Source organism: Somniosus microcephalus, chromosome 26 (genome assembly GCF_052327205.1).
Source record: "Somniosus microcephalus isolate GS21.2 chromosome 26, FLI_Smic_1.0, whole genome shotgun sequence".
NCBI lineage: Eukaryota > Metazoa > Chordata > Chondrichthyes > Squaliformes > Somniosidae > Somniosus > Somniosus microcephalus.
The window spans coordinates 40,203,684-40,226,660 of NC_141012.1; the positions used below are offsets into that span (position 1 = coordinate 40,203,684).

A 22,977-nucleotide genomic window follows, 5' to 3' on the forward strand; every position below is an offset into this window, starting at 1 on the left:
GGTCTTTAAAATTATAAAAGGTTTTGATAGAGTGGATACAGAGAGAATGTTTCCACATGTGGGGAAGAGCAAAACTAGAGGCCACCAATATAAGATAGTCACCAAGAAATCCAATAGGGAATTCAGAAGAAACTTCTTTACCCAGAGTGGTGAGAATGTGGAACTCGCTACCACAGGGAGTGGTTAAAGCGAATAGTATAGATGCATTTAAGGGGAGGCTAGACAAGCATATGAGGGAGAAGGGAATAGAGGGTTATGCTGATAGATTTAGATGAGGAAAGACGGGAGAGGCTCGAGTGGAGCATAAACGTCAGCACGAACTGGTTGGGCCGAATGGCCTGTTTCTGTGCCGTATATCCGATCTAAGCCTATGTAATACATGACACAGTCTGACAAGACTCACATCCCAGCAATCCCAAGGTGATCAAGCAGGTTCTCAGCCATAAGTATTTAAACTGGGGTCATCCCCTTTATTAAAGTGTGGACAGATGCTGGGGTACAGTAAAAAGGGCACTGGCTGCCCTCAGTCACCTCAGCTATGCAACCCTTCTGCCTGTGCGAGCCAGAACAGCAAGGCCTCAAATTTGCACTGGCTAATTGGCCACAGGGTGCGTCACAGTTGAGTTTGATTGCTGTCACCATCTGATTGGATATTTTGAAGTTTAAATGTCCAATCAAGGAGCCAGGAGTCAAGCCCTACCATCTCATTGGGTGTTTCATGTTCTCCTCCCTCCACTGCCAACTAAAGATTGAATTGCATGACTACATTTAAGCGCCATGTTTTCAGTTACAGAGCGCGATCACATCTTGGGCTGTGAGATCTGTTTGCCTGTAATTAGATAAATAATGAAGACGTTAGGTGAAAAATGCTTCTTTCTTTCTTTCAGAAAATGGCAGCCCTACTCGCATCCTCTCAGCTGAACCGGACCTTCTGCCTGGCCCACCCTCAAAGCCACTGATCACCGATGTCACCCGTAATAGTGTCACCTTGACATGGCAGCCGAGCCAGCACAGCGGAGGCTCGGCAGTCACATCGTACATCATCGAAGCGTTTAGGTAGGAGGAAGAAGGAAAGCAGCTGGGAGAACCGGGAATTAATATCGTTGCACAGAGGCTTCATGTCCCCGCAGACAGGGGCAGGGTGTTATTTAGCGAGTGGCAGCTCTTGGTGCCAATCGCTAGCAGATTTATGAGGCTCGCTCAGGTGGGGAATGTGTTTGTTCAGAGAGAAAGATTTGCCTGTCACAGACATGACAGGAATAGCCTTGAATTACTGTCGGACATGTGCTGCACTAACAGGGAAAGGCTATGAGGCAGAACCAACATTGCTTTCCTGGGAAGCAATTGATGGCTGCATTAAAGGAGTCTTGAAATCCATCAGCAACATCGCTGAAGGAACAGCCAGTCTCTGCTTTATGGCTTGAGGTATTAATTCAGAGGAAAAGATAGTAGAACATCTTTACTGTTTTGGTAATTTGCTTATTTGATTTTGTTTCCGCTCTCCGAGCTCTTTCTATGCCATGCACCTTTTCAGGTCCTGATGTCTGCTCCCAGATTAAGGCCTAGATTTTCAGTGTGCTGTGAGGCGGGCTTTTAGGCATGCCGGGGGCTAAAATCCTGAATTCGGGGGTCCCGACACCATCCCGCCCAAAACCCGCCTCCACGTAGGTTTCAGAGGAGGCCGGTACCCGCCCCGCACTGGGACCCGAGGCGGGAAGGGATTAGTGCCAATTAACTGCCTGTTAACAGGTAGTTAACAGGCAGTTTTTAGCCTAATCCCTATTTTGAGGGGTGTCGTGTGGGATTCCCGATGGCGCCAAACCATGCCAGGTTAGAGCAGGCGGGCCGTCGGGTTGAAGGAGTTGGAGGGGTCGCGATGTCGGTGTTCAGGTGAGTGATGGGTGAATGAGTGCAAAGGTAAGTGTGTTTGGTGTGTCTAAAGTGTGAAAAGAAGTTTAAATACCTGTACTTACCTTAACAGCCTTTCTTCCTGTGGGCGTCGGGAGTCCATCATTCAGCCGGCACTGAAAGCTGAATGGCTGCGATCTGTCAAAAGTGACAGCCTTCAGCTTTTAGTGTCGGTGAGAGTTCTAACTGAGTCTGCGTAGAAGGACTCAGGTTAGAAGTCAGACTGTCAGTGTTTGACAGCTTCAAACAGCTGTGAAACACTGATATTTCATCTGTCAAGACCTCTTGACAGATGAAATTTCAGTCTGTGACATCACCTGTTGCCGGGTGGCCCTTAATTGGCCTGCTGAGCCCGCTGGGCGGGCTCAACAAGGTCAATCAAGGGAAAATCGTGTGGATTGGCCGGACGTCGATGTAGGCGGGACTAAAACCCGAAAGTTGTAGTCCCGCCTCCTTCCCGACAGCTTAATGAAAATCGACCCCTAAGTCTCTGACATTGGCCCAGGATAACTCTCCACGTCCAGCCTTTGCTAAGCACCCAGGCTAAGATCATGGAATCACCACGTGAGGTAGAGATCATTGTCATAGCACTGGAGTGCCAAAGAACTGCGCCCTCATTCACTTGTATTTTCTTTTTATTAACCCTCCATGTCCCACCTCTCCTGAAGGTGTTGGCTCCTGCTGGAGTACAATCCAAGGGTGTTGGCACATCCCGGTATCTCAACTGGGCACAGTCGTCAACTAACGTCAACAGACCTTTTCCAGCGGGGGTCTCTGGATAGCGACACGGCCGAGGTTGTGTGTTTTCCCTGTCCCTGTCTTAGATTGAGAACAGAAACTGTTTAGTGGGCACGGGCTCAACAGGACGAATGGCCTTCTTCTGTGCTGTAACCATTCTATAACTCATTTGCTTAATTTTTTTTCAAAGAATAACATAGTTGAGAGAAATCTTGTTTCCTGAGAGCACTGTTTTTAGCAACACTCAAAGGTATGCATTTGGATTGAGAATGTCTCCTCGTGAACATGCACTCCCTCAGGTTCCGAGAATATAGGAGGCTATCAAAAGAAGGCACTTAGTGTGCAGTAAGTGTCCTTACAGCGGGGGAAGATTGGCTCTGCTGACTGTCACTAGAAATTATAACCAAACAAAATCTTCATGAACAAATTGACAATATTGATACTCTCAAGCAATTCTTTCCTAAAATTTTATAAACAGCATTAAAAAAGTTAGAAGCAGAAGGAGAAAAATTGTTAGTTTAAGAAGTAGAATATCACCTTAAAATAATTTCTAATTGTAGCCAGGGTTAAAACATAAAGGGAGTTGCCATGGAAATGGAGCAAACTTAATTTGCATGTGGACGATTCATGCACCTCTCTGCTCATCCCCATAGAATCAACAACAACAACTTGCATTTATATAGATAGCGCCTTTAACGTAGGAAAACATCCCAAGGTGCTTCACGGGAGTCTAATCAGACAAAAAATTGACACGAACCAAAGGAAGAGATCTTAGGACCGGCGACTAAAAGCTTGGCCGAAGAGATAGATTTTAAGGAGGCTCTTTAAGGAGGAGAGGGAGGTGGAGAGATTGAGAGGTTTAAGGAGGGAATTTCAGACTTTAGAGCCTAGCTGGCTGAAGGCACGGCCGCCAAGGGTGATGTGAAGGGAGTGGGGGAGGCACAAGTTGCAGAATTGGAGGAACGCAGAGCTCTTGGAGGGTTGGAGGGCTGGAGGAGGGTACAGAGATAGGGAAGGGTAGGCCATGAAGGGATTTGGACACGAGAATGAGAATTTTAAAATTGAGGTGTTGGTGGGCCGTGAGCCAATGTTGGTCAGCGAGCACAGAGGTGCTGGGTTAGAATACAGGCAGAGAGCTTTGGATGACCTCAAGTTTATGGAAGGTGGAAGATAGAAGACCAGTCAGGAAAGTCTGCAGGTAACAAAAGCATGGAATGTACATTCCAGACACGCCTATGTTTGTTGTCATGGGAACACGGCGGTCTCTATATCCCAGGATCTCCATCATTGTTGTCAGCTGTGTTTTCTGAAGTCTGGTAAACAGTAATGCTAATGCCAAGCTGGAGTGATGATTTATGTTTTGAGCATGTAAATGATTTTAACTGGATATTGATGATATACTGCTGGCCGCCCAGGGATTTCAGGTCAAACTTTCAGGGTCGTTAATGCTCATCAGTGTTTGATAGGCCGAGGAAAAACCAGCAACAGTAAACTACAGAATGGAGACTGATGGGTTGGATCTCGCCTTTCACCTTTCTAATCTATGTTCAAATCCAACCAAACAGATAATGGGTGTAAGAAATGAGGTTGGGTGTAAGGGTCCTACAAGAAATGCGGTTGGACAATCTCGATCCAGTTCCTTTTTAGTTTCGGCCCACTGCACCAACTGCCCCAGTCTAGCCTTAATTGACAAGCAGATGGCTGGTTTGAGAAATAGAGAAGCACCAGAGAGAGATGCTGGGAAAATTGAAGTATGAGGTCGAGTTAGCTTTACACTGCATCTAGCTGATGTCATATCTGACCTAGAGGTGTTTGGGGTTGACTCTAGGTGAGAAAAATTCCACTTTGCCCACTTCTGCCGTGAGGCAGGAGAGAAAATCAGGAAATTGCACATTCCCAGCCTGTGATCTTCCACCCGTTTATTTCAATCAATGCTGAATCATGGGCTGGGAGGACATAATTGAGAGAGTGGTTAGCAAAGCATATGGGCTTCATAAATAGAGGTATTGAGTACAAAAGTAGAGAAGTTATGCTGAACCTTTATAAAGTGCTGGTTAGGCCACAACTGGAGTATTGCGTCCAGTTCTGGTCACCACACTTTAGGAAGGATGTGAAGGTCCTTGAGAGGGTGCAGAGGAGATTTACCAGAATGGTTCTGGGAATGGGGGATCTCAGCTACAAGGACAGGTTGGAGAAGCTGGATTTGTTTTCATTAGAGCAAAGGAGGTTGAGGGGTGATTTGATAGAGGTGTACAAGGTTATGACGGGTTTGGATAGGCTAGACGGGGAAAGCTCGTTCCCACTAGTTGATGGTACAAGGACTAAGGGACACAGATTTAAGGTTTTGGGCAAGAGATTTGATGTGAGGAAGGGGGGATGTGAGGAAAAACTTTTTTACGCAGTGAGTGGTGAGGACCTGGAACTCGCTGCCGACGGAAGTGGTGGAAGCGGAGACACTCAGGCCTAGAAATTGGGTTTTGGCTTAGCCAGGGCTTTAGCGCCGGAAGTTAGTGCTGGCGCTAAGTCCCCCTGCGGGCGGCAAAAATTCAGTAGCGCCGCGCCCAAACGGCTGCCGGCGCTACTGAAGGGTCTTAGCGCCTGGAAAAGGGCGCTAACTGCCGTTTAGCGCCGCAATTCCGGCGCTGCGGCACCCGATGCGGTGCGGCAGGCTGGGGAAGTGCAGGCCTCCTCCTTCCGTTAAGGAGGAGCTGCCTGCACCCGGCCGCGGCCCGCGCAAATCTGTTTAAAAATGAGCCCGGCACCTCGGACAAGTGCCGGGCTTGCATCTGTTCCGGGGGGGGGGGGGAGAAGTCCGGGGAGGGAGCTGCGGGCAGGCGGCCGGCGGGAAAGCGGCCGGCCGCCGTGGGGCCTTTAATGCGCCGGCGCAAACACATGTTGGACTCTGTTGCCAGAGTCTTAGTTGCGGCTGCCACGGGCGAGGCGGCCGCAACTGAATTTCGGCGCTGGGGCCCGTCGGCATGGCAACCGGGACGCTGCGCACACCGATGACGTCATCGGTGCCGGCGCAGCGCTACCGGTGCAACGCCGCTTTAGGGCCCCAGGGAATTTTTCAACTGGCCATAACTCTGGCGCTAGTCCCTCTAGCGCCTCAAAAGCGGCGCTAAGGCTAGTGAATTTCTAGGCCTCAATGTTTTCAAGGGGAGACTGGATAGGCACTTGAGGGAAATAAACTTGCAGGGCTACGGGGATAGAGCGGGGGAATGGGATTGACTGGATTGCACTACAGAGAGCCGGCACGGACTCGATGGGCCGAATGGCCTCCTTCTGTGCCAATATGACTCTATAGGCTAAAAATGGAGTACACGGGGTGCTAACTTCGGAAAAATTAGCGCCCCCCACACCAGAAATTGAGTGGTTGCGCCCCAAGAGGGAAGCGAGGCGCTACTGGAAGCACCGCGCATCCCTCTTGGGGTGCTGCGAGTCAATATTGCAGCGCTACGTGCCGCGGTATTGCAGGCCTTCCTCCCCTTCTTAAAGGGAAGGGGCCTTGCGCAGCGCGACTTGGGGCCCGGCTGGGCCCCCGGGGATCGGGAGTGCCGGCAAAAGAGCCCAGCACCTCGCCTTTAAATAGCGCCTCCCCGGCCACAGGTAGGGCCCCCTGACCCCGTCGGACATAGCGTCCGGCGATAAGTCAGGGGGCGCTCCCGAAGATCGCGGCCAGGGCGCAAGCGGGGGGCTGCGCACAGCGATGAATTTCATGGACGGCGCCGCGCCCTCTTAGGGCGCTAATAGGAGGCGCAAAGCAACCCAATATTTCCCCCATGACTCTGAATTTCTCAATGTATACTCCCAGCATGCACCAAGAATGGGCAGAATGGAGTTTTTACCCTTAGGTGCCCAGAACAGAAGATGAAATGGGAAAGTATTTCACTCCCCGACACTAAAATCCCTTGCCTTAGTGAGAACAAAGTGAAAGGTAAAATTTACAGATTCCTCTGTATAAGTGGGCCCTTCAATCATGTTTAACTGGCCTGTTAGAGGCCCATAGATTTTGTCTCTAAGCCTAGTACCCAGAACTGTAGGTGTATTGTGTAAAACTGATGCCTGGTTTATGGACACAAGGACAATATGCCGTCAGTAGACAAATAAGAAAAAAGTGCAGAACCTGAGCTCTTGTTGACTTTCAGGGGGATAATGGAATGCCCCCTTAAACATCCATTAGCATGTAATGTAATGTGCAGAAAAATGAACCCAATTGTTCAGTCGCTGGTTAGTTACAGGTTTTTTAACGTAATTCAGTTCCCACCCAAGGTTAATGTCTACCATAAAGGTTTGATCTAAACCTCTGAATACTAACTGATTTGGAAGTTACAATGAAGCAACTTCACACAACGTTACAGTTTTAAAAGCTCTATAAATGCAGAGCCTTGAGGTCTAAGGGACTCTCATTTTCTCTTCAGGCACCCCAGGGCACCCTTCATCTTGATCATAGAACAAACGTGTAACAGAGGAACATCCATCAGCTTTAACCACTAAAGGAACCTTGTGTGATGGATTATGTGGCCTAGGTTCTGACTGGCCATAAGAATATCAGATAAAAATATCATCGAGTGGCAGAATGAATTTATTTCCAATTAAAATACTATTTAACAATCTGTATATCTGCAGAAAGAAGGCTGACAAATATACGTTGACAGCATCCCTTCTAGGGTTTGACACGTTAAAATGCATCAGATATTCAAATGATAACATCCATGTTTATATTCTGGGCTTTCATTTGGCTGGAAAACTGGCCGTCAAAGGTGATTTTCAGCCAATTAAGTCTCTTTTTAGAACTGTGCCATTATATAGCCATGTGCAAATAAGCTCATTGTTAAGAAATGGGGGAGAAATTTGGTGGGCTGCGCCACCAGTTAGTGCCTAAAGAGGGCACTCAGTGGCTTTAGTGCCACTGGCCGCGCCTCCCGCGATATTTAGCTGGGGCGCTAATGGCGGCATTAGCCTGTTGCACTGCGCCGCCACCGATGACGTCATCAGTGTGCGCAGCGCCCTGCTACCACCCCGATCGCGATATTTGGCAGCGACCGCCTCTGTAGCGCTGCTCGCTAATCGCGCCCGGTTCACGGGGCCTACCTGTGGCGGCAGTGACGCAAATTAAGGTGGAGGTGCGGGGCGGCTGTTTTTTTCGTCGGCCGCCTGCCAGCACCTCCGTCCCCGGCCTCCTGTTCTCCCCCCGCGGCATTGCCGGCTGCTTTCCGAGAGCCCGGCACTTCTCCTCGGTGCCGGGCTCTTTTGCCGGCACTCGCGATCGCTCATCGCGCTGGTGCAGGCCCCTCCCCCCTAAGAATGGGAGGAAGGCCTGCAGTACCGCAGCGCGCCATGCTGCTGCGTGTGGCGCTGCGGCACGTTGCGCTGCGATATTCAGTTTCAGCGCCCTAAGAGGGACGCGGAGCGCCTCGAGCCTCGCCCCGTGTCCCTCTTGGGGCGCTCAAGCTGAATTTCCGGCGATCGCTGCTGCTCCGGTCGCTGCGCTAATTCCGGCGCCCAGGCAAGCTTGGCGCCCCGTTTGCGGCTCCACCCAATTTCTCCAATTAGTCAATAATTAATTGTTGGAAATAACAACAGAAAATGCTGGAAATACTCAGCAGGCCAGGCAGCATCTGTGGAGAGAGAAACAGAGTTAACGTTTCAGGTCTGGGACCCTTCATCAGACCTGAAACATTAACTCTGTTTCTCTCTCCACGGATGTTGCCTGGCCTGCTGAGTATTTCCAGCATTTTCTGTTGTTATTTCAAATTTCCAGCATCCGCAGTATTTTGCTATTGATTTAATTGTTGGATCTTGTTTGAAGAAAATGGTACTTTTGTGTATGTCCCAAATTCACAGAAAATTCTGGAGTAGTTAATTTTAGATCGATCAACATTTTTCAGAAGAAGCCTTGACAGCGCAGAACCAGTGCGCAAAACAGCTCCTAAAACTGGGCTGCATAACGATTTGCCTCTTTTAATCAATGCACTCAAGCTACCATTTGTTTTGGAAAAGAGGACATTATTTAAAAATTCTAGCATTCTACCCACAAGGGATCACCATCTGTTCTTGCTTTCTCAGTCAATCTGCAGGTAGCACTTGGCAGACGGTGGCTGAGTACGTGAAAGTGGAAAAACACACGGTGACCAGTCTCAACCTCAACACAATCTATCTGTTCATCGTACGTGCAGTCAACATGTACGGCCTGGGAGACCCCAGCCCCATCTCTGAGCCCGTCCGCACTCAAGGTAGGCTGCGCTTAACGCACGTTCAATTCTGAATTTGCTTTTTTTTAAATGGCGGTGAGGTATCACCCCCTCCTTTTCGAGTTTTGCTGTGCCATTCACCATTTCATGGCTGGCTTGTCGGGTGGCTTTGCCCAATTCTGCTCTGTAACCAGCTGGCTGAAGAGAGAACACAAGAGTTACTTCGACTGACTGGCACTCCCTTTGATAATAGCATTGCGAGGGTGAGCCTCAGCTCAGTGGTAGCATTCCCGCCTCAGAGTCGGAAGTTTACAAATTCGAGCCCCTCACCCCAACCAGTCCCGTTGATCGGAGACGAGAGCTCCGGTTTCGTAATACTGGGTTGACATTGAGCTCAGTTGTACCTGCACCAGCTTTCTCCATCTATTGAAATCCCAACATGCACGCTGAAGCTCTGCACCAAGAAATCCAATTTATAAAGTCTGCCCCATAGTCATCAGGGCACTGGCTGGGAGGAGTTACTAAGACCAACAGTGTAAGGGAGCTGGATTAACACCAGTAGGAAAAGACTTGTTGACACAGGGTACTCGGGGATCCAGCTCAGGACCTGTAATCTTATCTCTCAAATTGGACCCTCGGCAGTTTCGTTTACAGCCAGTTACTCCATTATTCCATTTGTAATATACCTTGTATTAACTGTAAGAATGAATGATCATGAAAATGTTAATGGATTTACAGTTATTTAGGTTGTTGTTGAGCATGTGACTGATGCACGCACCATTAATTTGAACTCCTAGACAGGGTCTGCATTGCTGCAGTTGTTCCTATTGATTAATTAATCCTGTAATGGACCATTAAAGTACTTAGCATAACTGTTAGTAGATACCAAGGCACTTGAATGTGTTAGCGCAAATTTATTGCACTACCTTTCCTTATTGTCCACAGATGTGAGTCCCACAGGGCAGGGGGTGGACCATCGGCAAGTACAGCGTGAGCTCGGGGAGGTGGTAGTCCAGCTGCAGACTCCTGTCACCCTGACGTCCACTACCATCCAGGTCACCTGGACAGTAAGTAGTGAATACTACAGCGACCCACAGCTATGGCATGTAAGAGAAAGAGAGAGCGTATTAAGGGCAAAAATGAGTACGAGTCGCCAATGAAGCCCTTGCCTAACATCATTGGCTAGGTTACGACATGGGTGTATGGTCAAAGAGGCATTTCATAAGCACAGGTAACTTCAATCGCAAGTGCTGTCCATACCTCTTGTATGCAAACCACCAACTCACATTTGGCAATGCCCAACTTGATGCTGTTTATGCTATGCGTCACTTCTTCATGTGCATGTAAGGCTGGCCCAGTGACTAGCTCTACGCTCAATGTACCCTAGCTGCAGAAGGCATCGTAATGTCTACATAGTGATAGAAAGAACTGTAAATGTCCCCCACTCTGTTGTATGTATCACACTGGACTAACTATGCCAGGGAGATGGCATTAAATCTGTGTAGTCTATTACTGTTGGAACAAATCAAACTTCCCAGCAAGATCAGGTAACATGTCACTCTTCTGAAGGTTTTACCAATGATAGTGAAAGTGGTTTGCACACAAACCATTGAGAATGCCGTCTGGTGACCATGAAGAGCATAAATATGAACATAGGGAGAAAGGTAAAGGGGAAATAGCATTGATTGATGGCACTTGTTTTCTAGAATCCATATAGCAGCCACTGCCTACACCAAACACCAGCACCTACAGTCACCACTTTTCTGGATGGCTCAGAATCCTGGACATAGAGAGAGGTGCGGGGAATGGATTCGACAGTAAATACCTGTTTATTTAGCCTTGGCCCCAACCAAGAGATCCAATAAAAGACTAACCTGCTGTGAACATTGCGTGTAGAAGGAGGCTGTATGAGTAGGCTGCAGGAAGCAGAGGGGCAGCATCTGTCTACCTAATTCATTGGAAACCAATAGGGAAACAAGGTTAAGGTGCATGATGCAGGACACGCTAGGACACACTGGAGTCACAGGCATTCAATGCCAAGAACATGGATGAGTGCAGTACATGGCAGGGGCATTCTGCTCCAGGGGCAGTGAGGATTAAGAACAAGACTGGCCTGTATTCTTTGGGAATGTTTCCAGAACTGAAGGATTATAGATAGGAACACAGGAACAGGAGTAGGCCATTCAGCCCCTCGAGCCTGTTCCGCCATTCAATTAGAGCATGGCTGAATTGTATCCTAACTCCATCCACCCTATCCCTTAATACCCTTGGCTAGCAAAAATCTATCAATCTCGGATTTAACATTATTAATTGAGCTAGATTCTATTGCTTTTTTGTGGGAGAGAGTTGCACACTTCTACCACATTTTGTGTGAAGAAGTGTTTCCTAACTTCTCTCCTGAATGACCTGGTTATGATTTTAAGGTTATGTCCTCTTGTCCTAGGCTCTCCCACTAACAGAAAAGGTTTCTCTCTATCTCCCTTATCAATTACTTCCAAAAACCTAAAAGCCTCAATCAAAACACCCCTTAACCTTCTATATGTCAGGGAGTACAAGCCTAGCTTATGTCATCTCTCCTCATAACTTAAGCTTAGAGCCTTGGTAATATTCTGATGATTCTCTGCTGCACTCTTTCCAAGGTCAGTATATCCTTTCTTTGGTGTGGTGCTCGGAACTGAACACAATAGTCCAGGGGAGAAAAATTCAGTTGGTTCACGCCTCCCGTTAGCACCTTAAGAGGGCGCTAATGGGGCGCAAAGCAACTAGCGCCCGGGCGCGGCGATGTTTGCACCACTCACAAAATTAACTAGACATTTTGTGGCGGCGCTAAACACTACCGCCACGATCTCCTGCGCCGGCAGATCGTGACGTCAGTCGAGTGCGCAACACCCCGGTAGCACCCCAGACTGGATATTGAGTGGCGCCCCCTGCCTTACCGCCTGCCGCTAGCAACGACAGGTTATGGGGAGCGTTTTGCAGTCAGGAAGGGACTGGAGGAGCACTATTTAAAGGTGACCGCTTCCTGCCTTTTTTTGTTGGTGACATTTTTGCACCACGCATTCTGAGAGAGAGAGAGGGAGACTTCTGGAGAGATTCAACGCTGTGTGAAGGAGTTTTGGGTACTGAGCAGCACTTTGCAGGTTCATTTTGATTTGCCCTTCTTTGTATCGATTTAGAAGAGACTGTGGGGGCTGCACTCTGAGCTCTTTCCCTGGGCCTCTCCATTGTTCTTTCCAGCAGACTTGATGTACAGGTCTCTCCAGACCGAGATTCAAGGCTGCAATGAGCAGGATGTGGATGGAGAGCAAGATCAACCCTCCCCTTTAAGAACTGGCCAGCGCCAGTGTGTCTGTGTTCCATTGCTGACTGACATCACATGAGCTTCGCCAGCGCTCTGAGGTAGCGCCTCGCTCCTCGGCCTTTGCGCCTTAAGACAGGTGTGAAGTGCCTGATTTAGCGCTCCAATCACCTCCAGGGGCGATAAAAGCCAAGTTTGCAGTTGGAGGCAATAATTAGCGCCAGGCGCTAATCTTTGCACCCGGCTGATAATTGTGCCCTAAATGGGGCGATACTGAATTTCCCCCCCCCAGATGTGGTCTAAGCAGGGGTTTGTATAGTTATAGCAAAATTTCCTCCCCTTTATATTCTAGTCTTCTAGATATAAAGGCTAACATTCCATTAGCCTTTTTGATTACTTTTTGTACCTGACCACTATATTTTAGTGATCTGTGTACAGGGACCCCTAAATCTCTTTGAACCTCTACTGTTCCAAGCTTTACGCCATCTAAAAAATACTTAGATCTATCTTTTCTTGGTCCAGAAAGGATGGCCTCACACTTGCCTGCTTTTGAATCCATCTGCCACAGTCTTGCCCACTCACTTAATCTATCAAAGTCTCTTTGTAATTTTATGCTCCTGTCTGCACTATTTACTATGCCTCCAATCTTTGTGTCATCGGCAAACTTGGATATATGGCTCTCTATTGTGTTATCGAAGTCATTAATAAATGCGGCCCATTCTGTCCTGATGCTTTTCTTGCAGGTTGATCGCCAGGCCCAATTCATTCAGGGTTACCGGGTGATGTACCGGACCAAGACGAGTGCCTGGCTGGTTCAGGACGTGAAATCTCCGGCCGAACGCACTACCATTCTTGTAGACTTGAAGAAAGGCACAGAGTACGAGATTAAGATCCGGCCGTATTTTGATGAGTTTCAAGGGATGGACAGCGAATCTGTCATCGTGCGGACACCAGAGGAAGGTAGGATTCCGGGCACAACCTGAGAACTCAAAGCTCTAGCTTATAGACACTTTGGGGGTGAAATTGGTCTACGCAGATATCGTGGAACAAGCTCATAGCGCATCAGCAGCCCGTTTCATACCATGCTCAATTTTGTTCTCCATTGACCAATGGAATATAAAACCATGCATGGTATAAAATGTGCCGCCGATTCACTATGAGCCTATTACATGTTGCTGGCACAGACCATTTTCACCGCCTTTAACTTATTCAAATGAAAGTCTTTGATTGACACCATGACGGCATCATGACACGACAGGCCGAGACTTTAAAATGGAAGCAGTTCTTTAAATTGAAGTTAAACCCTTGACTGATATAACACACCAAGAGCCTCCGACTGAAGCAGTGTCATTGCGTCAACAGATCTCAGGCTGCTGCCTGTCAGGTTGGTTTCTGACCTACAGAAACAAAGGATTGATAGGACTGTGGAGTAAAATCAGATCATGTAAAGTATGGCCTATTTACCTAGAAAATGTCCTTTTATAGCCATATTTTCTTCCATTCAATGACCCGAGATTAAGATAGTTGGAGGGGAGGGATACCCACAGCAGCTGAAGGCCATATCACAATGTAGGGATGATCACAGGCACTGCTGCCATCAATCTGCCGCTCAATCTCCTGTTTTTTTAAATTTTTCTCCGCTTCCTCCTCCTCACATCTCCTCACATCTGTTTTCAGTGTTTGTAGTGGCTCTGGGAGAGAAAGTGGTCTGTCCAGCCTCCCAGCTGTGGAGTGCCACATAGCACGAGAGGACGAAAAGAGAGAGCGAGAGGAGGGAATTTAATTAAATGGCGACTGAGTAAATACCCCTTTTCATGGAAAGTACCCGTTAACAAAACTCTGATGTCAGGCATTCACTAGTAGTCCAGATGCAGGCTCTGCCCCAGTGTAAGTGGAGCTTGTCTCATAGCTGGAGTGCAGAGAGATGCTACAACTTAAGATTTGGCAAGCTGACTTTATTTAACACTTGCAACAAACACTGTAGATTGACTTGAAATAACAGTGAGAGGGGACTCGGATCCTGTCTGTCAATGATGTATTGGGCCTGAGCATTTCCTCGAAGATTAAATGGGCTGGGTAAAGTGAGATACAGTGGATTGCACATGGTCTGTGGAAGGAATGGGCTTGATGGGCCATTAAGTTTCCCCGCCTGAAGTGAACTGTCCACGTGTGATGAGCAGCGTCACGTAATGCCTGCCCTCTGTCTCTGACAAGAAACAATGGGGGAATCAGCGCTGTTGCACCCAGGGTCATTAATAACCACTGCAAGCCTTTCATCACCTGTTTTTTTTGGGAGGAGATGCTCTGATCTTATTTGCTCGCCATGACCGAGAGTTGCTCCGAGGGGAATAGCTGTTTTTTCAACCCAGAAATTCTTCATATGGACAAACTGGTCACTTGCCAATACATGGAGGCTTCTCAGTAATACTGGTCTTGAATGTTGCATGAAGTTGCTTCTAAGTGAAATACTGTTTTATCTCATTTTTAAAAAAACGTAATGAACCAAAATACTTTATTCAGGAACATAATGGCCCAGAAATTCGGGTCGGGGGCTTCCCGCAGGTGCAAGCCCCCGACCTGCACTTACCTAGCGCGCCGGCCGTTGAGCTGTGGGATTCCTATCCTGGGCCTCCTCCAACTGCTGACGCGCAGTGCTTGCGTATCCCAGGGGCGCAGTTAGTTCGAGGCACCCCCTGGAATCACGTGGGCCATGGAGAGCCAATCGGAGCAGGGAATGCTCCATTCATAAGTTTGACAGGAAGAGCTGTCAAAACTATAAATACTATAAGCCCCAAAACATCACTAAAACTTCAAATAAATTTTTTTTTTAAATCACATTTTTAAAATAACTATAAATTACATGAAGTAACTATTTTAAACAATAATTTAAATTTTTGAAAAAATTAATTACATTTTCTAACAGGGCTAAAAATAAACTTACCTTTCTTTAAAGTATTTAAAAATAATAAACCTGTGGAAAAAATGTTTTAATTTTAATTAATTCACCACTTACCTTGTTAAAAGCTGGCCTTGCGCCTGCTTTTTAAAAGTGTAACTGCTGGAGACTTACCCTCCCGGAGAAAGCTGGAAAAAAAACGGAAGTTCAATGCGCACGCGCTGCCACTCCGGCGCACGCGTTCGACCTGTGAACCCCTTCATTCAGGGAAACGGAAGTGCCGGTTTCCCACGCATGCGCCGTGCATGCAGGAAACCGGCACTTCCGTTGGGCCTACGCGTGAGTACCCCGTGCGTACTCACCCGTGGGGACCCGAATTTCTGGGCCAATATTATATTGCTGTAAACTGTTGCCAGAGTCACTCCTCCACCACCAGCGCTAACCCAGCTTAACCCCACCCTCTGCAGGACCACAGCACATCCTTGAACTCACTTTATCTCAAATATGTTCGGCACTAACTGCAACAGGAGATGTTTCAGAATCCCGCGGAGTGCTTTCTCTTTGCCTAAACATTATTTTTTTCTTTGCACAAAACAAAAAAACCAGCCCCTGCTGCTGCGCCACAAGCTGTTACCGTGGCGACAATTGGCTTGAGCAACAGCACCAGTATCAGCGTGTCCTGGGAGCCGCCTCCCGCTGAGGAGCAGAATGGAATCATCCAGGAGTACAGGGTAAGCTGGGACACAGGAGGGATAAATCAAATGAACAGTGGGACAGGGGGAAGCTAATGACCTGGGTCTGAAAATATATTAGCCTAATTTCTCAACAGTTGGGACACGTTAATTAAAGAATTTAATCATAATTGTTCTGAGGTGAAGAATGAAAACAAAAGACGCCTCATAAATCCATGGGGACTTGGCATTTTTACAATGAGCCTTTAATCGTGATAAGGTTACTGTTTACCATATGTTCATTACTTTAATTGATCTTTATTCCCTGTACAGCTGGCCTGTTTTAAGGGGGGTCCCGTCATTCATATTCGCCTCAAAAGCTTAAACAGTAAAGAAGTGTGGGATATATTTTGCACTTTCCGGTAGAAGTGTTTTCCTACAGTATCTTTTTCTAGGTTTAAACATTAGCCAAGCAGATTGGTAGCTGGCGGCAATTTTGCCGCTCTCAAATTGGTGAGATGTGAATTCGACAGCAGGCGTGACAGAAAACTAGCCAAATCTCAACACACGTGTGATAATGCAGGCTTTAACCCTCCACAATCAGCCAACGCGAGTTACGCAGGTTTTGTTCAGGCATCTGCAGTGTGGACAGTAAAGAATGAAACTTGTGTCTAACTTCGAAAAGACAGATTGACAGAGCGGAACATGGAGGCAATCATTGACGGTGTTCTTCAAAAAGGAAACAGCCTTTTTGGTTCCGCTGGGAGCTCAACCGCCACACAGCGGAGACAAAGAGGATGGCGACTCATCTGTCAGTGTAAACTTACTGACCGGTAGAACAATCACTCGTGTCTACTGGATTCAGTTCAGCTCCCTCACACTGTCAGACTCAGTAACGCAATCCACTCACACCCAGTGGGGTAGATTATCATCATCACTGGCTGGGTGAGCATTCTGGCCGGACGCATCGCGTGTCCTTTATAGAACCCGTTGGACTTTCATTTCATTGATCTCAATGGAATGACAATCGAACGGGTTCTATACAGGGTGGTGATTCCTCCTCCCCCCTCCCTTCCCCAACCACCCCCCTCCTCCCACCAGATTACCACCCAGTTGAGGAAAAGAAAGACTTGCATTTATATAGCACCTTTCATGGCCACCTCAAAGCGCTTTACAGCCAATGAAGTACTTTTTAAGTGGAGTCACTGTTGTAATGTGGGAAACACAGCAGCCAATTTGCACAGAGCAAGGTCCCACAAACAGCAATGTGATAATGACCAGATAATCTGTTTTTGTTATGTTGGTTGAGGGATAAATATTGTGCCAGAACACTGGGGATAACTCCCCTGCTCTTCTTCGAAATAGTCCCATGGGATCTTTTACATCCACTTGAGAGAGCAGACGGGACCTCGGTTTAATGTCTCATCCGAAAGACGGCATCTCCGATAGTGCAGCACTCCCTCAGCACTGCACTGGAGTGTCAACCTAACTTTATGCACGCAAGTCCCTGGAGTGGGACTTGAACCCACAGCCTTCTGACTCTGAGGCAAGTGAGATACCCAATGAGCCACAGCTAGATGCAGATGTACCTCTGTGTTACTGCCTGTACCTCTACTGATGTTAATCCAGCCCCCTCACACTCTCACTCAGTAACCCCTCTCCCCAGCGCCCTGTGTTACTGACTGTATCTCTACTGATGTTAATCCAGCCCCCTCACACTCTCACTCAGTAACCCCTCTCCCCCAGCGCCCTGTGTTACTGACTGTATCTCTACTGATGTTAATCCAGCTCCCTCACACAGTCACTCAGTAACCCCTCTCCCCCAGCACCCTGTGTTACTGACTGTATCTCTACTGATGTTAATCCAGCCCCCTCACACTCTCACTCAGTAACCCCTCTCCCCCAGCGCCCTGTGTTACTGACTGTATCTCTACTGATGTTAATCCAGCTCCCTCACACTCTCACTCAGTACCCCTCTCCCCCAAGCTCCCTGTGTCCCTGACTGTATCTCTACTGATGTTAATCCAGCTCCCTCACACTCTCACTCAGTAACTCCCTTGCACCGTTGGGCCCAGTAACACCCATCACCCAATTCGCTCAGTTAGCACTCAGCATTTATGCAAAAATATTCAATTGTACAAGTGGGATCACAGAAGAGCGATTACGTTTCAATCTCTGCTGTTTGTTAAGAATAAATTCTGGGTAGACCATTAACCCCAAAAGCATTTTTTTTCCAATTTTAAACTGAGAGGTATATTGGGCCTGATGTTGCTATGGACAGGCAGCAACGGCAAATACAGCCTACCATTTGATGCATCTTGCACTGGCACTAACTAACAGGTTAACAGATAAGTAGGGGTAGGATTATTACAAGTAAAATCTCCTTGGTGCCAATGCTCCCTCTGAATGGTGCACATATGGCCTTGGCTTGAACAAGTAAGGAGTCCATCCACATCCGATATAACCAATATATTGAGGGGTACTCCCACTAGCTGAGAAAATCACTAAAAAAATTGGTATATTTACCACCAACGGGGTAACTTAAACCAATGGAGCTGCTTCTCACTGATAGGCGGGCACCAGGCAGGAAGTGGGCGGAGTGAAGGGACCACCCACCTGATGGCCCCGCTGGGAGGCCTGAGCCATTGTGATGGTCAGGCCTCATTTACATCTGATTGGCAAACTGCAGATCCAGCACTCACGGGCAGCTTGTCAGTCAGAAGAGGGGGCAGGAAATCTGTTGGCTTCTCCACGGAGTAAAGCCAGAAGTTGGAGCTTCAAGCACGGAAGCAATCTTGGGGAGGGGGTGGGGGGGGGATCACGGGACAAGGGTAATTGGGGCGACTAATAAGCGGGTGCCACCCCACAAACTCATTCAAAAAAGATGGCACATTACCGATTTTGTGAGTGGCCTGCAAAGGTCCCTCTAAGAACCTAGTACCAATGGGTGAAGCATGTGCGATGAATGCTCTGCCCATCAGTATCCGGACAAGTGCAGCAGAGTCCTATGTAGGTCCTAGGATCCTGATCTGCATACTTTGATGAGGCGCTACCTGAAACAGGCGGGTGCTCTGGCCTTTCATTTCCAGGACCAGTTAGAAATGGCGCAGGGTGAAATGGGAGCAGGAACAGGGCTGTAGGTTTAAGGCCACAATAACCGCAGCATTCTCACCCAATGGAGGCAATCGAAATTGGCCACGCTGAGTCCTACACTGTTTCTTTTATCAATGCCGTCTGTATTTCACCAAGATCACAAAGACAAATACAGATTAGGCAGCTTTTCAGCATATCTAGCTCCTCTTCCAGTTTTGTTGAATCATTCGGAACTGATCATCATTTGAAGCTTTTAACACTTGACTGTTTTTGGTCGCGTTTGTATGGAAAGAGACTCTACGGTAAGGAAAGAGCTGCAGTGCCTTGGGAAGACCAACACCTTCGAGTTGCCGTCCAAGTCACACAACATTCCTGGCTTGGACTTACATCGCCGTTCCTTCATCGTCACTGGGTCAATATCCTGGAATTCCCTCCCGAACACCATAGTGGGAGCACCGTCAACACATGGACTGCAGCAGTTCAAGAAGGCCCACCACCAGGGCAACTAGGGATGCGCAATAAATGGAACTTTGTCAGTGTCACCCGCATCCTGAGAAAAAAGAATCAGTGTGTTTTCCACCTCCAGGAAAGATTAGAGAAACTGAAGCTTTTCAGTCTAGGAAGAGGGATATGGAGGGACCTCACTGACGTACATAAAAATTTTAATGCTCAAGATAACATAAGGCCAGAATACTGCTTCAGAGTAAGCAAGACTAAATTAGTGAAAAGTCAATCGAAAACAGATATATGTACTCAAAGCTGCTATTCAAAGGTATCTTTTAGGAATGCACACTCCCAGTGGAGAGCGTCACCTGCTGGGAGCACGAACCCAGAAATCGCGGTCATGCTCCCCGTCACAATTAACGGGCCAGAAAAATGAATTGATGGGAAATTGTGGAGGGCCGCCCATAATTAAGGAGTCAATTACTGCTGTAAGGAGGGATGATATATTAGCGGGTTCCTCAAATGAGGCCATATGGGTAGAACTTAAAAACAAAAGGGGGGGCAAGCACTTTGCTGGGAGTGTACTATAGGCCCCCAAACAGTCAGGGGGAGATAGAGGAACAGATATGTAGGCAAATCTCAGAGAAGTGTGATAATAATAGGGTAATAATAGTGGGGGATTTCAACTTCCCCAATATAAATTGGGATAGTCAGAGTGTGAAAGGCTTAGAGGGTGCAGAATTCTTAAAGTGCATCCAGGAGAGCTTTTTGAGCCAACATGTAGAAAGTCCTACAAGAGAGGGGGCGGTACTGGACCTAATTCTGGGGAATGTAGCCGGGCAAGTGGTGGAAGTATCAGTAGGAGAGCATTTTGGCGACAGTGACCATAATTCGGTGAAATTTAAGGTGGTCATGGAAAAAGACAAGGACGGCCCGGAAATAAGGGTTCTAAATTGGGGGAAGGCCGATTTTAATATGATAAGGCAGGATCTGGCCAAAGTGGACTGGGAGCAGCTACTTATAGGAAAATCCACATCAAAACAGTGGGAGACTTTCAGAAGGGAAATCGAGAGAGTACAGCGCCAACAAGTTCCTGTAAAGGTCAAGGGTGGGACCAACAAGCAAAGGGAACCTTGGATGACAAGGGAGATACAAAAATGCATTAGAAATAAAAGGGGGGCTTTTGGCAGCTACAAAAGACTAAAGACAGAAGAAGCCCTAGAGGAGTATAAAAAGTGCAGGGGCATACTTAAAAAAGAAATTAGGAGGGCGAGGAGGGGCCATGAAATAACACTGGCGAGCAAAATAAAGGAAAATCCTAAGATGTTTTATAAGTATATTAAGGGCAAGAGGATAACCAGGGAAAGGGTAGGGCCCATTAGGGACCAAAGTGGCAATCTGTGTGTAGAGCCAGATGATGTAGGCGGGGTTTTAAATGAATTTTTTGCATCTGTGTTCACTATGGAGAAAGACGATGCAGACATAGAAATCAGGCAAGGGGACTGTGACATTCTTGAACATATTAGCATCGAGAGGGAGGAGGTGCTAGCGGTTTTAGCAGGCCAAAAAGTGGATAAATCCCCAGGCCCGGACGAGATGTATCCCAGGCTGCTGTGGGAGGCAAAGGAGGAGATTGCAGGGGCTCTGACACAAATTTTCAGAACCTCTCTGGCCACAGGGATGTACCAGAGGACTGGAGAACAGCTAATGTAGTACCATTATTCAAGAAGGGTAGCAGGGATAAACCAGGGAATTACAGGCCAGTGAGCCTAACATCTGTGGTAGGGAAATTATTGGAAAAAATTCTGAGGGACAAAATTAGTCTCCACTTGGAGAGGCAAGGATTAATCGGGGATAGTCAGCATGGCTTTGTCAAGGGTAAATCATGTCTGACAAATCTGATTGAATTTTTCGAGGGGGTGACTAGGGAGGTGGATGAGGGAAATGCTGTGGATGTGGTTTACATGGACTTCAGTAAAGCTTTTGACAAAGTCCCGCATAGGAGACTGGTCAAGAAGGTAAGAGCCCATGGGATCCAGGGTGCCTTGGCGCGTTGGATCCTAAACTGGCTGAGTGGCAGGAGGCAGAGGGTGATGGTCGAAGGTTGCTTTTGTGACTGGAAGCCTGTGTCCAGTGGGGTACCTCAGGGATCGGTGCTGGGTCCCTTGTTGTTTGTGATCTACATAAATGATTTGGATGAGAATGTAAAAGGTATGATCAGTAAGTTTGCAGATGACACGAAAATTGGTGGGGTGGTAAATTGCAAGGAGGAAAGCCTCAGGCTACAGGACGATATAGACGGGTTGGTCAGTTGGGCGCAAAAGTGGCAAATGGAATTTAACCCTGAAAAGTGCGAGGTGATGCATTTTGGACGGACAAATAAGGCAAGGGAATACACAATGAGTGGTAGGACCCTAGGAAGTACAGAGGGTCAGAGGGACCTTGGTGTACATGTACATAGATCTCTGAAGGCAGCGGAACAGGTAGATAAGGTGGTTAAAAAGGCATATGGGATACTTGCCTTCATTAGCCGAGGCATAGAATATAAGAGCAGGGAGGTTATGATGGAGCTGTACAAAACGCTGGTGAGGCCACAGCTGGAGTACTGTGTGCAGTTCTGGTCGCCTCACTATAGGAAGGATGTGATTGCTTTGGAGAGGGTGCAGAGAAGATTCACCAGGATGTTACCTGGGATGGAGCGCCTCAGCTATGAAGAAAGACTAAACAGGCTGGGGTTGTTTTCCTTGGAGCAAAGAAGGCTGAGGGGGGACCTGATTGAGGTGTACAAAATGATGAGGGGCATAGATAGGGTAGACAAAGAGGAACTTTTCCCCTTAGTAGGGGGGTCAATAACAAGGGGGCATAGATTCAGGGTAAGGGGCAGGAGATTTAGAGGGGATTTGAGGAGGAACTTTTTCACCCAGAGGGTGGTTGGAATGTGGAACTCAATGCCTAAAAGGGTGGTAGAGGCAGGAACCCTCACAACATTCAAGAAGCATTTGGATGAGCACTTGAAATGCCATTGCATACAGGGCTATGGACCAAATGCTGGAAAATGGGATTAGACTGGACAGGGATGGATGGGCGGCGCAGACACGATGGGCCATAGAGTCATAGAGTCATAGAGTAATACAGCACGGATAGAGGCCCTTCGGCCCATCGTGTCCGCGCCGGCCATCAAGCCCTGTCTAATCTAATCCCATATTCCAGCATTTGGCCCGTAGCCTTGTATGCTATGGCATTTCAAGTGCACATCCAAATGCTTCTTAAATGTTGTGAGGGTTTCTGCCTCCACAACCCTTTCAGGCAGTGAGTTCCAGACTCCAACCACCCTCTGGGTGAAAAAGTTCTTTCTCAAATCCCCTCTAAACCTCCCGCCCTTTACCTTGAATCTATGCCCCCTAGTTATCGACCCCTCTACTAAGGGAAAAAGCTCCTCAGCATCCATCCTATCTATGCCCCTCATAATTTTGTACACCTCAATCATGTCCCCCCTCAGCCTCCTCAGCTCCAAGGAAAACAAACCCAACCTGCCCAGTCTCTCTTCATAGCTGAAGCGCTCCAGCCCTGGTAACATCCTGGTGACCTCCTCTGCACCCTCTCTAACGCGATCACATCCTTCCTGTAGTGTGGCGACCAGAACTGCACACAATATTCCAGCTGTGGCCTAACCAGTGTTTTATACAGCTCCATCATAACCTCCTTGCTCTTATATTCAATGCCTCGGCTAATGAA

At 47.7% G+C, this 22,977-nt stretch overlaps 1 protein-coding gene across 6 annotated transcripts in view; it reads left to right on the forward strand.

Annotated features, from left to right (window-relative positions):
* Positions 1-22,977, forward strand: part of robo3 (roundabout, axon guidance receptor, homolog 3 (Drosophila)) — a 594,316-nt gene that overhangs the window by 499,046 nt on the left and 72,293 nt on the right. For all 6 annotated transcript variants that reach the window (XM_085968074.1, XM_085968069.1, XM_085968070.1 and 3 more), the window contains exons 11-15: positions 888-1,056; positions 8,716-8,882; positions 9,786-9,907; positions 12,882-13,098; positions 15,641-15,765. In XM_085968074.1, coding sequence (XP_085824200.1) covers positions 888-1,056; positions 8,716-8,882; positions 9,786-9,907; positions 12,882-13,098; positions 15,641-15,765 — 800 coding nt within the window. The remainder of the gene's footprint in view (positions 1-887; positions 1,057-8,715; positions 8,883-9,785; positions 9,908-12,881; positions 13,099-15,640; positions 15,766-22,977) is intronic.